We start from the raw sequence: 17,340 nt of genomic DNA, 5'->3' as shown, positions 1-17,340 counted from the left end.
TATAGCAACAGTCCTAACTTTTCATAATTATTTTACTATCAACAGGAGTCTGAAAACCCATGAATAGTATATTTATCACAGAAACGCCTCACTCTGTTATCAAAGAACCGGGGTTACGTTTAGTAACCTTGCGTTTTCATGAGTTTTCAGGATCCTGTTATTCGACATTTTGAGGACTCATCAGCGTAAAAAAAAGATTTAGTTTTCATTTTAGTGTTAATAATAATTGCTATGGCAACTGTGAGCATTTGACATCATTCTGGACCCCGTGAATAACCTTTGTTGCCAGATTGTTTCCCGGTTCAACCTTTGTATCTCACACTGCGGGGCTGAAAAGTGCCTCCAATACCTGGCACCCCCGTGTCACACGTCAGTCAAACAGCAGCATCACACACGGAGCTACAAGTGGACGAAGGCGTTTGTTGTCAGCAGATTGTCGTGATCATTTGCCATTAAAGTCCTCATACATGAACACATCTGGGCATGTTTTGCTGAGATGACGCCCCGCCACGCCGTTTGAGCCGGTGCTTCATTGACCGGGAGCTGCACCGGGATCTGCCTGCTCCCGTTCAAAAGGTAACGTTTTATTTTACACCTCTCGTTCTCGCCAACTTCCTCAACGGACCGACGTCGCAGTTTCTCTCCGTTTCCCCCGCACAAAGTACAGCACACGCTCCGCTCGTTTACCGCTGAGCATTTTACCCCAGGCCTCCAGCTACGCCTCGGTGCACGGTGAACACGGGGCCCGCCTTTAGCGCACCCATTCCCCGCGTCGCGTCCGCCGATCGGCCGCTGCAGCTGGATGGCAGGTGATATCATGGCAATGGAAAGCGACCATCAAATATGCAAATTGGGCATAATGGACTGCTACAAGTTACGGGTCGACGTTGTCATTAAGTTTAAAGTCAGAATTAGTCTTATCGTGTGTTTTTGTGATTGTTTGCCTGTTGAGTTGTATGAGTTTTGACACCTTTTAGCTTTAGTCCTTTTATGCTAACAACAACAACTTCACTGGAGAGCTGGTGCAAACATATGTTTTTTGTATTGTTTATTTAGTTTATTGTATTGCCGATTTTAGATAATGTTCCTCTGGATATGTCCCATTTGTAACCCTTTTTGCAATAATGCTACTTTTTTGTCATGACACTGTTGCATGCTCTGCTTGTTGCAACATGATCTTTAGCCACAGACAGCCTTTTGTTAAACTGTTAAAATGATGCTCGAGTCTAAAGGATATTGTATCTTCTGGTTGATCTACTATTTCTCTTTCTCACCGTATGTTTTGTGAGTGAAGTGAACTTAACTGGGGCAAACAATTCTGAAAATGTACTTGGATTAGTGGTTATTCATTCTAAAAGTACTTAAAAAGCCCTCAGATTACTACTTTCTGACAACAAAAAAGACATATACTGCTTAAGAATAATAATAAAATCACTTTAAAGGAGTTAACATGTAAACTGTATTATCTTCTGGTTCTATATTTAAGATTAGAAGCGGGTAATACCGGTATTTTGAATTCGAGTAACTTCCACGTGTTTTGCTCTAATTCTACTGTATGGTTGTGTTGTTGTTGTTGTTGTTGTTGCTGCAATCAGTGACATCATTGAGTTAGTTTGTATTTATTTGAAAAGGAACATGTGCATTTATCTAAGCCAAACTATGTAAATATGCCCGAGTTGGCTGATATGAGCTCATTTGCATCAGTTTTTCCATTGCCAGATGTCCAAACGGCATCCTAAACGTGAGAACACCAGTTTCAGTCGTTTAGTGGATTAATAGGTTGATGGTGTCTCAGTCGACTGACATTTGCATCAGTCGACTATTATTATTTCATTTCGATTATAAGGATTTAAATGGGACAAAGGCAAGGTGAAGGTGGAGTGAGTTATTTGAAGGTTTAGGAGCGATCACGGTTCACATTTTAGTGGATTAGCACAATCTCTTAGCCTGCTACTGCCCAACATTGCCAGGCACAAGAGAACATAAACACCAACACAAGCACGTTATAAAAATCATAGTAAAATAGAGCAATGTTATATGGGATTAAAAAACGTAAATACAGCTTTGATTCTGAATAAACTGAACTCCGGTTGTGTCTCCAGGTGTAGGGCTGGACTGGAGACATGCACCCTCCATCTCGACAGGATTATGTGGCTATAACACTTGGACAAAGGAGTGGCAGTTACAACAATGGTAAACAGTGGAGGCGGCAGTCCTGCTGGAGGGTGAGTTTTTATCTATGTAGATCGACATCTTTAAATTGTCCTGATCGCGTTGGCCAAAATGTGTGTACAGGTTTTTATAATCATGGAAAAAACAAAATGGAGTAATTAAGCTAAAGAAGTGGCTGTTTATGTTCACGCAATGATTATATAATGTACAACAAATCCATGAAAATATTATTTTAAAAAAATGGGTGTGGATTTCAAAATATTTATATCTGCAAATATTGGTCATCGGCCGCAACAGATATTGGCTGGGGGAAAAAATCCATATCAGACAATCCACGGCAGGTATTGTCAGACTTAAAAGTAACAAAGACAAACGAATCCTCTCCATAATTTGGTCATATTTTGTTTGTCAGAAATGGAAGCAGCTCTCCCGGCTCCAGCGCAGCCTCATCCTCTTCACGCTGGTCCTGCTGCTGATCTGTGGACTGGCCTCGTACTCCACCCTCACTGACCACCTCAAAGGTAAGAAGAATATGGATCCAAAAAAGGATTTAGTTTCAAGGTGAATTGAGAGAAGGGGGGGAAAAAATGGTCTTAGAATCACTGAAGATGCAGATGTGCAGAAATCATTGTTGACATTGTTATTCAGATGTGATGATGGTTTTATAGGTAGTGTTTTTATTTTAGAGCAATTCATCTGAATACTTGTGGCTAGTTTACAATTAAAATCACATCCGTAATAGTATTTTTATAATTATTTTGTGGACTCCAAATTATTTTGTGGACTCCAAAATGTTTTATAATGAGGACAGTGACATTATTCAATTTAAATGTCAAAAAACGAATAAACTATTTCTTATGTTCATAATCTGAAATAATACAGATACTTCATTTGTTAAATGTCTTCTATCGAAAAGCCTTCAGTCATCATACTTTATTAACAGTGTAAAATGTAAAATCTTAATTGTTTGACTAGTCGCCTACTCCAAAATAATAATCACTCGACCAGTTGGCTACTAAAATATCTTGTGAGTTGCAGCTTCTGTTGTCACAATACTAAAATGTCATACTCGAATCTTCATACCATTTTGATGATCTTTTTTACATCTAGGTTTTACACAATTTTAGTTCAGTTTATTGTTTGTGGAGGAATAATACATCTAACTATATCTTTATTTACCAGTACATTTCGCTGCTAATTATGGCCTTGTTATGTTTTATTGTGTTAATCCGAAAATGTTTGAATGTCCTTGGAAAGTACTAAAGAGGAACAATGAGTTATTTTGTGGTAAACTAAACCGGGAGCATTACTCGCGTCTCGAGTGGATTTGACTCCAGGCAAAACACCACGTACCAAACACTAATGGAATAAATGCATATGACGGCTCAGGTTTAAAAATAACAGCCCGCACTAGCCTCATTTTATCACCATGGAGACGGTAACCAGGCAGCCGAGCAGATGTGCGAACTCAAGATGTGCTATATCAAGAAAACAATAGGGTTTCAATTATTTATATTGGGGCTGCACAGTGGGTCGGCAACCAGCGAATCGATGATTTAAATAATCGTCAACTAATGTAGTAATTGAATAATCGTTAGCTGGTCTAAACATGGTTCAAAACGTGAGCTGAGAAAAGAGGTTTTATGACGTGCTCCACCAGGATCCACAAACGACTTCACTTCAGCTTCATCTGAGCCAAAGTTACGGGAAATCTTTTCATCACGTGACGTTTGCGTTCAAAACAACTGATCGATCAAGCAAAAGAATCATCGCCAGACTAATTGAAAATGATCGTTAGTTGGCGCAATTTGAGCTACGTGTGTGTTTTTAAAGTGAAGGAAACTAAATATATCTGCAAGATTTTCAAACAGGCTTTTGTTATGCTGCATAAAATGAATGAAGTCTTGATTTTAGTCTAGTAAGATGAGAGATAGTTTGGGAATAAAAACAGATTCCAATAGGTGAAAATAATACAATTTGTAGTTTGAATAATCCTTAAGTTAAGATGAATTTCTTCTGCAGGAGCTTGTGCGGTAAAGAAGCAAAGGGAAATCTTCAGTTGAAATATTTGAGCCGTAGTTGAGGCTGCACGTGACAGGTGTGGGGAGTGAATGAAGAGAACAATGTCCAAAAGCCAAAATCTTTTATAAATGCATGACCTGACACACTCCTGCAGTTCAGTACGGCAGTTCATTCTCACGTTCAAACAAATGAATAGAATGGGAAACACAGACGACAGTAATGGAAGTTTAAAGTGCCTCTGACAGGTCGGACGCAGTTAAGAAAAAACATTTTCTCCTTTGACTGGAACGAGTATCATTTGATACAGATTTGTCAACGTTTTCTCCACAAATACCTGCTCGATTGGTGTAAAACTATAATCTATCTGTACATGTGACGGTATAAATGCACCAAATAAAGTCAAAATTAGGTTAGTTTAACCCTTGACTCTTCTCCTTCACCCTTGGATGTTGTGACGTACGTGTGCTGTCTCTTTAAATTTCTATACATTGCTCAAATAAACAAATAAAACAACACATTTTCCTAAAGGCAATAGACCAATTGTTTGTAGTTCTTACATTTGTAAACTTAAATGTTGATTATGTCACAAATGAATCACACAAACCTAATGTAAAGTTGTTTATTCCCCTCGCTCTGGGTTGCCAGGTCCTTTTTGAATAACACCAGTTAAAAATAACGATGAAACATGATGATTGTTCTAGAACGATAAAATGGCAACCCGGATTAGGTTGTGATGGTGCTGCTGTTTCTAACCAATAGGAGCACGTGTTGGTGAACTTTTTAAATACAACCTGAAGTGGCCCTCATTGTGTCATTCAGAATCGTTGAATTTAAACCCTGGCGTTGTTTTATTTTTAGCAGGTGAGGAGGAGGAGACCGACGCGCCGCACCCACTTGTCTCTCACGTCCTGCCGGAGCCGGCGAAACTGGGCCAACTCCCCCTTCTTCCCCAACTCCCCCAACTCCCCCGACCCGAACAACCCTCCAAGGTCTGTGTGCGTCTCTCTCCGCATCACACGAACTTCACATAAAGACACTTAAACAGTATAATGTGTTAAAAAGTGTTATGTATTCTCATGCAGTCTTTTCTCGCTAGCGTTTTTTCTGATTTGTCTGTGACTTTACATTGCATTCAGATTAGGTTTTAAAGAATTGCTTTTGAACTGGTAACATTTCCTATTACATACATGCGCTCTTAAGATCAATACTTTATTTTGTGTTTCCATGTTATTCCTATTGCCTAATTTTCCTCTTATTCTTTCGCCACACTTTATGGATGTGGTATACAGTTTAAAGTGCGAGCCTTCATGAGAACAATAAACAGAAAAAAAACAATTTGAACGGTCCCAATTTGCAAATCAAGGCATATGAATTTGAATGTCATTATTTTTGTCATTAGAAGGGAAGTATCAAGCTCCTGGGCGTGTAAGTTTTGACTCCAAACCAACAAAAAAAACAAGCCTAAAGATCATTTTGTCTTTTTTAAAATTCTGAAATCTGACCTTCCTTTTGTCATGAGCATTTATCGTTCGTGTAAATCAGACATCAGAGAGCAAAAAGGGCATCGTCTCCACTTCACAAAGAGCCCAGCCATTTGTTTGAACTCCAAAGGTTCATGAAATGGCTTCTGTTTGAATTGAGGGTGATTTGCTTCTGAAGGTGAAAACAACTGTATTTTATAACATTGAAACATTGAAATGAAACTCACAATTTGTTCAGAGCGTCAGTTGAAACACAAAAAACAAGATCTCAGGCCTGTATATCACACAGAATAATATTACTAATACTATATATTCCTCCAAAGACTGAACTCTGGTCCATAACATATGCATTTATAGCTTTATTAACTGAATCTCGAGCGCGATTCAAATTCAATTCAGCCTAATTCATATTCTAAAAGGTGAAAAGCACTCAAAATGGCGCCATTATAAAGCGTACACCCACGAGGAGTTAGTATGACACCGTTTCATCCTTGTACTTCTTACTCCAGAGGAAATTATCCAACAAGAGAGGACCACCTTTACTTCAACATCTCCCACTGAAGAACGTCTCGAACGCGATCGAAGACCCGGCGGGGGACGGTAAGAAGGAGCGCGACGACAAAGGAGTCATCAGGCAAGTCCGACCCGTTCTGTCGCCGTCCCGTCCCAAAACGGGCGAAGGCACTTGGTCTTACACGTCCTTTTTGTGCGGTTCAGTTGGCACGGCGCCGTGATCGACACCGAGCAAGGAACGGACGGCGCCAAAGGAGAGGCCAAAGATGACACGGTCGACCAAGAGAAAATGCCCAAGGAGTCTGGTACGAGAGCTCTTATCTGTGCAATATAGCCACGCCAATTTAAAACCATCATCGTGTTTCTCTTCAAAACAGAGGGACATTTAGATTACATTAGACTTTTTTTTTATGGCGTGATGCAATAGTATTTGCAATAGTACTTGTATTTCCCGTAAGTATTTTCTCTATATTTTACTTTCAGATTACAGTGGAAATGTTTACACTGGCTAGCTAATTGTGTCTCAAAGCTAATGCTCACTTTGAAAAAATAAAAAATAAAATAAACAACCAAGACTACCCGATTCATTTTAATGCATAACGTCTATTACCATATTTTCCAGACTATAAGTCATAGTTTTGGCCGGGGTGCGACTTATACTTTTTTTATTTATACTTATATACTTATACTCCGGAGCGACTTATATGTGATATTATTTGTTATTTTCACACTTGCAACCGCATTTCATACTCCAGTGAGACTAATATATGTTTTTTTCTTTTCTATTATGCATTTTTGGCTGGTGCGACTTACACTCCGGTGCCACTTATAGTACGGAAAATACAGCACTTCAGTTTGTGTTACTTTAATATTTATTGTGCTTGTGTTCGCTTTGAGACACAACAGAATCTCTAAATTATTTCTCGACTGTTTCTTTCTTTATCTTCTTCTTTTGGGCATGCAATGAACATCTACCTTTAGAATCTCGATAACACCCTATTAAGGATGGTTTTCTTCTGGTTTTCTTCACAGATCATTCCAATCGCAATATGACAGGTGATTCTAATAATTTCCCCCCAAATAAATACAACTAAATCGCACCCCTTGCGTTAAACGTGCTTGTGTCTGGCATCTTAACACTGTGACTCTTCAGATGCTGATTGGCTGGCGGCGGTGAAGGACTCTTTCAGACACGCGTGGCAGGGGTACAAGGACTTTGCCTGGGGTCACGATGAGCTCAGGCCCATCTCCAAGTCCTACAGCGAGTGGTTCGGCCTGGGGCTCACCCTCATCGACGCCCTGGACACCATGTGGATAATGGGCCTCACGACTGGTACTAAACGACATTCTAGAGCCTTTTCTCCGTTCAGACATTGGTGGCTGTGGATGTGTTAATAATCACTGCAGTTTTCGTGCGTATGTGGAGCAGCGCGCTGTTATCATCTAGGATTGATTTAAAAAATGGGCCTCGGCTGCTCTGGATTCTAAAAATAATGTGTTGTACAGCGCCAGACGTGATAAATGACACAGCCGTTCATCTCTACTTTTCACGGTAGCTTAAAGCGCCCCCTACAGGACGACTCATTGAACTAAAATGCAGTTAAGATAAATTTATTTTGAATTTTGCACACACAAGAATTATACAAATGTCATCACAGAAAAGCATATTTTTTAGGTTTGTAATTTCACTTCCTGTTTGTGATTGATGACATCACAGTAGGAAATTACCCAGCAAACACTGGGCAGAACTCATCTAATGTCACAATTCTTATATTTGAGGGATACAAATTTACGAGAGCGGTTTTATTTAGTTGAATTGGTATTAAGAGAGTCAAAAAAAGTTGTTTGTTTTGTGTAAATTCTTCATAAACTTTGACTGGAGTGAGTGTCCCTTGTGTGATGTCACTTCCTGTCATTTTCTACAGATTTTTCAAAGTTTTCTCCACAAATACCTGCTCGATTGGTGTAAAACTCTAATTTATATGTACAACAGGTACAAATACACCAAATAAAGTCAACATTTGAAAATGATAAAAACCTGTCTTAGACCCTTTAATTCTTAGGACGTTTATTGATATTTTTACTCACCTTTTAGTTTGGAGTGTTTTCTTTTCATGATTTTGTTTGTCATTGTTTGCTGGTACTCGTATAAAGTTCACAAGTGTGTGCGTTTAGTCTGAATTGTTTTCTTTGACAGAATTCGAAGAAGCCAAAGCCTGGGTGGCCACCGAACTCTCCTTTAACAAGAACGTGGACGTGAACTTGTTTGAAAGCACCATTCGGATCCTGGGGGGACTTCTCAGCACCTATCACCTGACCGGAGACTCACTGTTCCTGGAAAAAGCTGTGCGTTCGTATTATTATTCTTAAATGATTTGATTTGTTCAGTTTATGATGATGTTATTAGAGAAGCATGAATCCAAACGCCTTTGGTCTTGTCAAATCATCGTCATCTTGAGCTATTTTTGGTGTTTCTAATTTTGTTCTCAGAATCTACTTCAAATGATCCTTTGTTTTGACAATGGTCCTTAGCGTTCAAAACTACTTCAAGCTTTGTTTGCCTGCTGCTGCTGCCGCCTCAAGTTTTTATATTAAAAAAGCCTTAAAACTGTGTAATTATGGAACACGGCCTGGTTCTGGAGCCCTTTGCACTTCTGTGTTTAATTTGTGTTTTAATTTGTGTCCATCTCTGGGTTAGATCTTGTTTGAATCTGATCTATTGTTGTCGTGGTTTAATTCTCTTTTAGACCAGGTTTAGTCCTAGTTTAGATGCTTGATTGTTGTATATTATTCATTTTTAATAGACTTAGTTTATGTGAAAGTCAGAAAGCCAAACATTTCTTAACTTGCACTTGTGATTAAACACGACCCTACAACTTAAATTGATATGAAATTATGTTAATGAGATGGGTTGATGCTTTTATAAATGGCAATTATATGATTTATACGTTTTACATGGGTCAAACGTTGATGGCTAAATGGGTGTGTAAAAGCATTAAGTGGAGCAAAAAACAAAAAACAAATGGAACTTTTTGGCTTTTTTGTGTTTTCCTCAAGAGTGAATTATAAAAGCAATACTTTGTGACAAATTAAGCTTAAGTAGTTTATGCCCCGTCAACCAGGAAATAAGGGCTGAAAGCAGCGCTCTGATTGGCTGCTTGGGGTGGTCACAGGAGATGAACTTTGCCGTCTGAATAAAGCCGTTCTAAAACTGAACATCAAATTAAAAGCATGTAGCTAATCAAAAGTGGTTCATCAGAGTCAAAAGCTCGTTAGAAATAATGAAAAGTTCCCCAGTCCCAGCTTTAATATGTAAACTCTGCCTCACAACTGAAGCCGTTATTGCACACTCACAGAAAGACATCGGCTCCCGCTTGATGCCCGCCTTCAAAACCCCGTCGAAGATCCCGTACTCGGACGTGAACATCGGCAAAGGCACGGCCCATCCTCCGCGCTGGACGTCCGACAGCACCGTGGCAGAGGTCACCAGTATCCAGCTGGAGTTCAGAGAGCTCAGCCGACTCACCCAGGACCCGCAGTACGAGGTGAGCGCCGCAATTTACACCTCCAGCTCCATCAGGCGGCAGACGTCAGGGGCCCTTCTGATTGTTTTATATTGTAAACTGCACAAATGTGGACAAGACGCACGGTACTTTCCATCGAGCAATAACGAGCCGTGGATGCAGTAAAAAGCTTTAATTAGGCTTCTTATCGTCAGTTTTGGCTCTTTCATTCCCATACTTTATGTTACTTAAGTTTGTTTGACATCGTAAAAGTCTTTTATACGTCTCCAATTTGACAATATTATGACTTGTTCCATCACGAGTCATGCCGCCAGGTCCTGCATGTTGTTTTCACATAACTTTCCTGTGTTTCCTGCTTAAAAAAGCCTGGAGAAGCTGGGTTGAAAGATTCGAACTGTAACCTAATCGTAACGTATAAAGCTGGTGTTGTAGATTGATTACTATTCCACGGCTTAATTAGGCAATAATTAGATGAAATTTAGTTGTTCAAATGTAAGCTTTTATTCAGTAACAACTATTTAAAGCTTTGTAAATGTAAAATCAGTATCAAAAAGGTATTGCCATGTGTCGATGAGCAGTGTTTGCATGTTCTCCCTGTGGATGGACATGGATCTCCACAATAGTCAAATAATCTGCGTCTCGGTGGAATTTGTCCAGTCAATCCAATCCATTTCCACTTGTCCTACACACTGTAAATGGATGATTTAAATTGCATCTCTAGGCGGCGGTGGCTAAGGTCATGGACAAAGTGCACAGGCTGGACGGTAAACTGGACGGGCTGGTTCCCATGTTCGTGAACACAAACAGCGGGCAGTTCACTCACCAGGGCATCTTCACTCTGGGGGCTCGCGCCGACAGCTACTACGAGTACCTCCTCAAGCAGTGGATCCAGGGGGGCAAGAAGGAGGCGCAGTGAGTCCAAACAGCAACAAGCTTCCCTTTTTAGCACTCGGATTAATGAATACCGTATTTTCCGGACTATAAGTCGCACATGCATAATAGAGTTGAAAAAAACATAAGTTGCACTGGAGTATGAAATGCAGTTGCAAGTGTGAAAATAACAAATAATATCACATAAGTCGCTCTGGAGTATAAGTATACAAGTATAAATATAAGTATGAGTCGCACCCCGGCCAAAACTATGAAAAAGGTGCGACTTATAGTCCGGAAAATACAGTATATGTCAATACCAACAAGTTCTTACTAAAACTATGCTCTTAAATGTCTGTCTTATCGGATAGAATAAAATATATAACCGTTTTAAATCTTATCATAAGTTCCATCTGATCTAAATGTTAGATTGTGAAAGCTCTGTTCTTACCGTATACAGTCTGGTGCGGTTTATACAGAACTGTTATTTGCAGGTATCGGGGAAAACTACCTACGTCTCTCTACACGAGTTGTCATAATAACCGTTTGTGTGCGGCAGGTTTCTGGAGGACTATCTTCAGGCCATAGAAGGAGTCAAGAAGAACCTGGTGCAGAAGACTTCGCCCAACGGACTCACGTTTGTGGGGGAACTCTCACACGGACAGTTCAGCTCCAAAATGGTTGGTAACACGACTCCACCGTGTCGTCTGGTTTACATGTCAAATACCTGCTGAACAAAAGCAAACAGTAGCGCGACTCGCCGGTATAGACGATCCTCAGCCGTCGTCAGTGGCATTGGCGGGTGGCAAAAACGGACAGAGGGGTCACTTTTTCTCCTGAAACTCGTCTTCTCTGCTCCCAAGAAGTGCGACTGTCAATAGAAGAGCGCAAACGCACGTTTCCACGACTTTTCATTGGTTAAATGGCGTCATGTGATCACTTCCCGACCAAAGCAGACAAGAGTGCTAGGCTAATTGTGATGCTAACTCAAATCGGGCTAAAAAAAAAAAAGTGTCCTTTGCTTCCAGTACAAAGAGTGTGATGTCACTGAGAACCGTCTTCAGAATATATGCCGTATTTTCCGGACTATAAGGCGCACTTAAAAGCCTTTCATGTTCTCAAAAAACGTGATTCTTACTAACCTCAAAGCAATTTTGTGTGGTACACGTTTTGTTTCGCTTAATGCGCCTTATATATGAAAAATGATTGAAAATAGGCGATTCTTTGACAGTGCTCCTTATAATCCAGTGCGCCTTATAGTGCGGAAAATACGGTACTTAAAAAATCTTTGGTAGAAGATTGAATATGTAAGTGATTGGTTGTGTTTTGTAAGTCTATTATGTTATTATTTCTTACTAAAAATGTACAACAAAATAAATGTGGCGACTGCAACACCTTCAGAAATAGACACAACTAATACATTGTGATTACGTTGTAGCTGTGACTTTAATAGTAACTTCATTTGCCCCTCTGTTCAGGACCATCTGGTGTGTTTCCTGCCCGGGACGCTGGCTCTGGGCGCTCACCACGGCCTTCCCGAGGACCACATGGATTTGGCCAAACAGCTGATGGAGACGTGTTACCAAATGTACAACCAAATGGAGACGGGGCTGAGTCCAGAGATCGTGCACTTCAACACGCACCAGGGCAGCGTGCGGGACATCGAAGTCAAGGTTACACCAGCTTTACACATACTTCAAAAGGGACACGGGTTGTGCAACGTTGACTTTTCGAAGCTTTTGACCACGTTATAACCTTGTTCCCTCCATTTGAAAAACACATCTGGAGTTGTATTTAGCTTCATTCATACCTGTTTAAGTGATCACTGGACTTTTTCTTTCATTTCTGCTGTCAAATTGCATTTACCGTATTTTCCGGACTATATGTTGCACTGGAGTATAAGTCGCACCAACCAAAAAAATGCATAGAAGAAAAAAACATATACAAGTCGCACTGGAGTATGAAATGTGGTTGCTAGTGTGAAAATAACAAATATCACATATAAGTCCCTCCGGAGTATAAGTATAAATATAAGTATAAGTCGCACCCCGGCCAAAACTATGAAAAAAGGTGCAACTCATATTCCGGAAAATAGGGTAGTTTTAATTTACACTTGTTTAATTAAGATTACTGGACTTTTTCTTTAATTCTTGCCGTCCAATTGCATTTATTCCAACTGCGCGCTTCTATTAGCCGTGTATCGAAAAGGCACAAGAGCATGTTTAAAGGCCAATAACACTACACACGGTACATAATGTGTGTCCTTTAAGTTCACGTTCCACTTTATGGTCATTTCTCATTTCATTTCACGTTTTCTTTCCGTAGCTGGCTGACCGACACAACCTGCTGCGACCAGAGACTGTGGAGAGCCTTTTCTACCTTTACAGATTCACCAAGGACCATAAGTACAGGCAGTGGGGCTGGGAAATCCTGCAGAACTTTAATAAATACACAAAGGTGAGTCGATACTACGGTATTATTAGAGTTGGACAGAGTAGACAGTATCACAACTGATCCAATCTTGTTATGCAACGTTTATTTGTTCATCTGACTTTGGAACGGCTTTGTGTGAATCAACGTTCAAATATACGTGGCACAAAAGCCAGTAAATAATCTCTATTCATATTTGATTTACCCGAGCGAATATCCTGGAACCATTTCCTGAGCCAATTATATTTTTACTCCATGATCTGTGTTCAAACAACAACTTGTAAACACAATATTAAGTCAATATATATCTTGAATTTAGAGATAAAAACTGCTTCTGTAGTTTCACAAATGAAAGAAATTATGCATTTTATGTGTAAAAATTGCCAAAATTGCACTTATTTGGGACATTCAATGTTCAAAATAAATAATATACATATAAATCTGAAAAATGGATAGTACAAAGTTTCTTGCTTCATTTTATTAACATGAAATAGAAATAAATACAGAGGGTATTTTTGATATTTTATGAACCGCTAGTATTTGAGTACGATATTAGGTCTTACTTTAGCCTTAAAACGTTATTAAATCAAGTTTATAATTAGTTATCGACAAGTGTTAATGTACAATCTGTTAAAATCTTTGAAGTTGTCCCAAATTTATAGATACATGTTGATTAAATGAAATAATAAAACATCTTTAGGTGCAGATTGCATTAAAAGCAACAATACTGTCCAGAAAGCTCAAACTTACCAAAAAACACACCAAAATCAGCGTCTCTGGCCTAAACGAGGTGGTCCTTGTGCTCAGGTTTCCTCCGGCGGTTACACGTCGGTCAACAACGTTCGGGACCCGGACTACCCCAGCCCCCGGGACAAGATGGAGAGCTTCTTTCTGGGCGAGACGCTGAAATACCTGTACCTGCTTTTCTCCGACGACTTCGACCTCATCAACCTGGACCAGTACGTTTTTAACACCGAGGCCCATCCACTGCCTGTGTGGCCTTCTGTCGCCACCGCCGCCACCGCAGCCGCCGCGTGAGCCACAGACGCACACGGCTAAACCGACCGCACAAGCAAATCTCAGGGTTAGTCCAAGATGTAGACGATAGGATCTTTGTCGCCCTGAACTCGAAAAGCCTGTTTTTGAGGGGCGGCTGGAACGACACCTAAAGCTAACTGGGCGTCGAAGCTCAATTTCTTGACTGAATTCTTTACATTTTTCTTTTTTTGTTGCTGGTAAAGCTGTGGAATGTTTTGAGTCATTTCAGCAAAACTCACCCCTGGACTGGATCAGATAAGCTGTCTTAATCGCCGATGATGTGAGCGATGGAGGACGTTAAGAGAAGTTTATTTATGTGAAGTTTATGTTTGTAAAAGCATTTATCGCCGTCTTACACACGACAGATGGAAGCAGATGTGGTTTGCCCTTTACCTGTGGCTCTGATGAATTTTTATTAGCATCAGTGCAGATTCAAGAAGTGATTGTAAGTTGACTAAACCCCCTTTTGATACTCGTCTTGGTGTAAAATCTCTACAAATTTAGGAGCAACAATTAAATGGGTTGTCGTTGTAAATAAGGATTAGTTCTCAGATGACTTAACTGGATAAATACAGGTTTAATTAAGTGAAAGGAGCAAGTCTTAGCCAAAACAACTGCTCGCACAGGTTAAAGTGCCTATGACAGGGTTTTACCATTTTATAATTTTGACTTTATTGGTGTATTTATGCCTGCTGTACAGTTTTACACCAATCGAGTAGGTATCTGTGGAAAATGACATCACACTAGGATCAGGCTTTTAGATAGAGACCCGTCTTCCCGTATTTTGGACGGGGTATTTCAAAATGTGGACGGGAATTTTAGAGTGCAGGGACGGCCATTTTATTAATAAATCTTAGAAAAAAAGGGAATATTATCATTAAATCGGGCCGGGAAGCATTTGACAATAGTCCCATTACAGTTTACTGTTTACAAGTGATAATTTGCATGCTGCGCGCTGATTGGTCGACGAAATGTGTGTGCTTGGCTCTGATTGGCTGCCGAGCCGTGTTCCAGAGAATGCCGAAGCTACTAGTTTTGTCTAGTCGGCCCCCGTACCCCCGGGATGTTTTAAAATCCTATCTGAAAGCCTGACCAGGATATTCATTCCAGTCAAAGTTTCTACATAATTTACACAAATAAAATCACTTTTTGGACTCTCTAAACATTAATTCAACAAAAAAAAGTCACCTCATTTTTGTCAAATTAAAAACTGACATTAGATGAGTTTTTGCTAGTGTGATCATCAATTACAAACAGGAAGTGGAATGTTAAACCTAAAAAGTTTGCTATTCTGTAATATTTTTTGAATTTTTAGCAAAATTCTAAATGTATTTAGCTTAACTGCATTTTAGTTCAATGCATATTCAACCCGTCAGAGGCACTTTAATGTATTAGATCAGTATTGTAGCAGAGCAGACAAAAGGAACGCACTTTTAAGTGAAACGGGACCAAAAAAACTGTTGAAACAACCAAAATGCCATGACAGCGTTTACATATTTTACTACTATTCTACTACAAATCTGGTTAAATAAATGCTCAATAAGACCAACATAACAGTGGTTTATAGTTCTGCGTGACATCGACACGTTTAACGGATCATAATTGTATCCAAAAGACGGGTATAAATTGCCTTGAAATGAACTTGACGGGAGGCGGGACTAGGACCGACGACGCTGCGCTGAATGAGCCAATCGGAGACGCCGTTGGCCCGTGCGTCTGGTGTAGGGCAAACGCACGTCTAATGATGAACAGAATGTAAAATACAACACAATATTCTCGTCCCGATGAGGGTAAAAGATCTTTCTAAAACTATTCCGGAAAGGTCCGATTTTTATATTTCTTTCAGTACCAATACCTGTTCCGAGTATCGATACCTGTTCCAAGGATCAATACCTGTTCCGAGTACCTAGTGTCATCATCTGGGTCGCTCTTGACAACCCTAAGTCACACACATGTAGCATCCGCGTTCAGCTTCTCCCAGTTTTGCCAAGCAGCACAAGTTACTGACTGTGAAACTTTTTTTTTTCCTTTTCTTTTACAAATATTTAAAAATGTACTTTCTTTTGGGGTCTTTTTTTGGTCTGAGCAGCTGCTATTTTGAATGTTATATTTCAACAGTCTTGATTTGTAGTGCAAGAGTTCAGTCAGGTAATAGTTAGAGCTTAATATATTGATTTGTATTGCGTCTCGTAAAAACAAAACTAAAACAGTCCACTATGAATCCTTTTGTAAATATCTCTACCGCGCTTTCTTCGTCGTCTTTTTTTGAATTTCGACCAAATCTTTTTGTATTTTCGTGCAAATCTTCTCGTCCTCGTCGTGCCTTTTTCGACGTCGCTTCAGAGACCGTCATCCCGCTTCGTTTCGAGCCGTTTCCCACTGCCACGTCACGGATCCTGCACAAGCATCACGCGTCCGAGCAGAACTGAGCCAAACGTCTGAACGGTGACGTTTTATCCACACGAAAGCCATTTCTCCAAAACGTTCAGGAACAAGTGGGATATTTTCAGCGCTTTTGATACGATTCTAACGCCGATGTCTTTAGAAATGATCCAGTCGTGTTCTGTTTTTGCACAGGAAGAGTAAGAAACTTGATATAAATCGCCGTTTTAAGATGCTACAAACTCTATCATTGTGCATTTTTTTTATATTTTGTGGAATAGGTTTTAACACTTCTACAAATGTTTCTGCCGGTGTTTCAAATTCACAATTTTATCTACAAATCTGAATTTAATTGTCCCATCGTAGACAAACTTAATTCGTAAAACTTGCCATCAGTTTTTAATCAATAGATCGACTTATTAAAGATTGTATTTGTCTACAATGAACAAGGGCTGCACAATATGCTTCAAAACACCTAGTTGATCATTTAAAGGGTCAGATTTTTAGGAATTTAGGCTCCGAATGAATAAATATTAGACGTTTTGACAAAGTAAAGACGCTCTGATTTTGCAAACGCCTTTCCTTTCCTCCCGGGCAGTTCTGCGCTTGTACTTTTATACAGTTCTTCATATTCCGCTTCATAAAACTTCTCGACCGTGCACGTTTCATCGTCCGCGACAGCCATAGCTTCCTGCGACTACGGCGTAAACGTCTCGAAGGGGTTTCGAAAAAAGGGCTCGTGGCGGGTGGGGATCAAGCGCTGAAATTGTACATGTCTTTTGCTATTTTCAGATCTCTCAATGATACGAGTTGTACAGTGAATACATGTTTTTGCTTTAATTTTGTACAAAAAATTGAAAGAATAAAATCAAGATTTACTGAAAACAAAGTGTGCAATCTTTCGGATG

At 39.8% G+C, this 17,340-nt stretch overlaps 1 protein-coding gene across 1 annotated transcript; it reads left to right on the top strand.

Moving 5' to 3' along the window:
- The first annotated feature begins 417 nt into the window (after positions 1-417).
- On the top strand, positions 418-17,321 carry man1b1b (mannosidase, alpha, class 1B, member 1b). Its single transcript, XM_072432706.1, has 14 exons — positions 418-581; positions 2,109-2,225; positions 2,585-2,693; positions 5,056-5,183; positions 6,185-6,309; positions 6,393-6,493; positions 7,342-7,521; positions 8,386-8,534; positions 9,545-9,733; positions 10,434-10,624; positions 11,142-11,262; positions 12,061-12,255; positions 12,908-13,039; positions 13,820-17,321. Exons 2-14 carry the CDS (start codon positions 2,124-2,126, stop codon positions 14,048-14,050), a joined length of 1,953 nt encoding a protein of 650 aa, XP_072288807.1. The 5' UTR covers positions 418-581; positions 2,109-2,123; the 3' UTR covers positions 14,051-17,321.
- The last annotated feature ends 19 nt before the right edge of the window (positions 17,322-17,340 follow it).

The sequence above is a fragment of the Eucyclogobius newberryi genome, unplaced genomic scaffold (assembly GCF_026437365.1).
Source record: "Eucyclogobius newberryi isolate DKJ021-1_F unplaced genomic scaffold, fEucNew1.0.hap1 SCAF_6, whole genome shotgun sequence".
Taxonomy (NCBI): Eukaryota; Metazoa; Chordata; class Actinopteri; order Gobiiformes; family Gobiidae; genus Eucyclogobius; species Eucyclogobius newberryi.
This window is presented reverse-complemented; position numbering and strand designations above follow the sequence as displayed.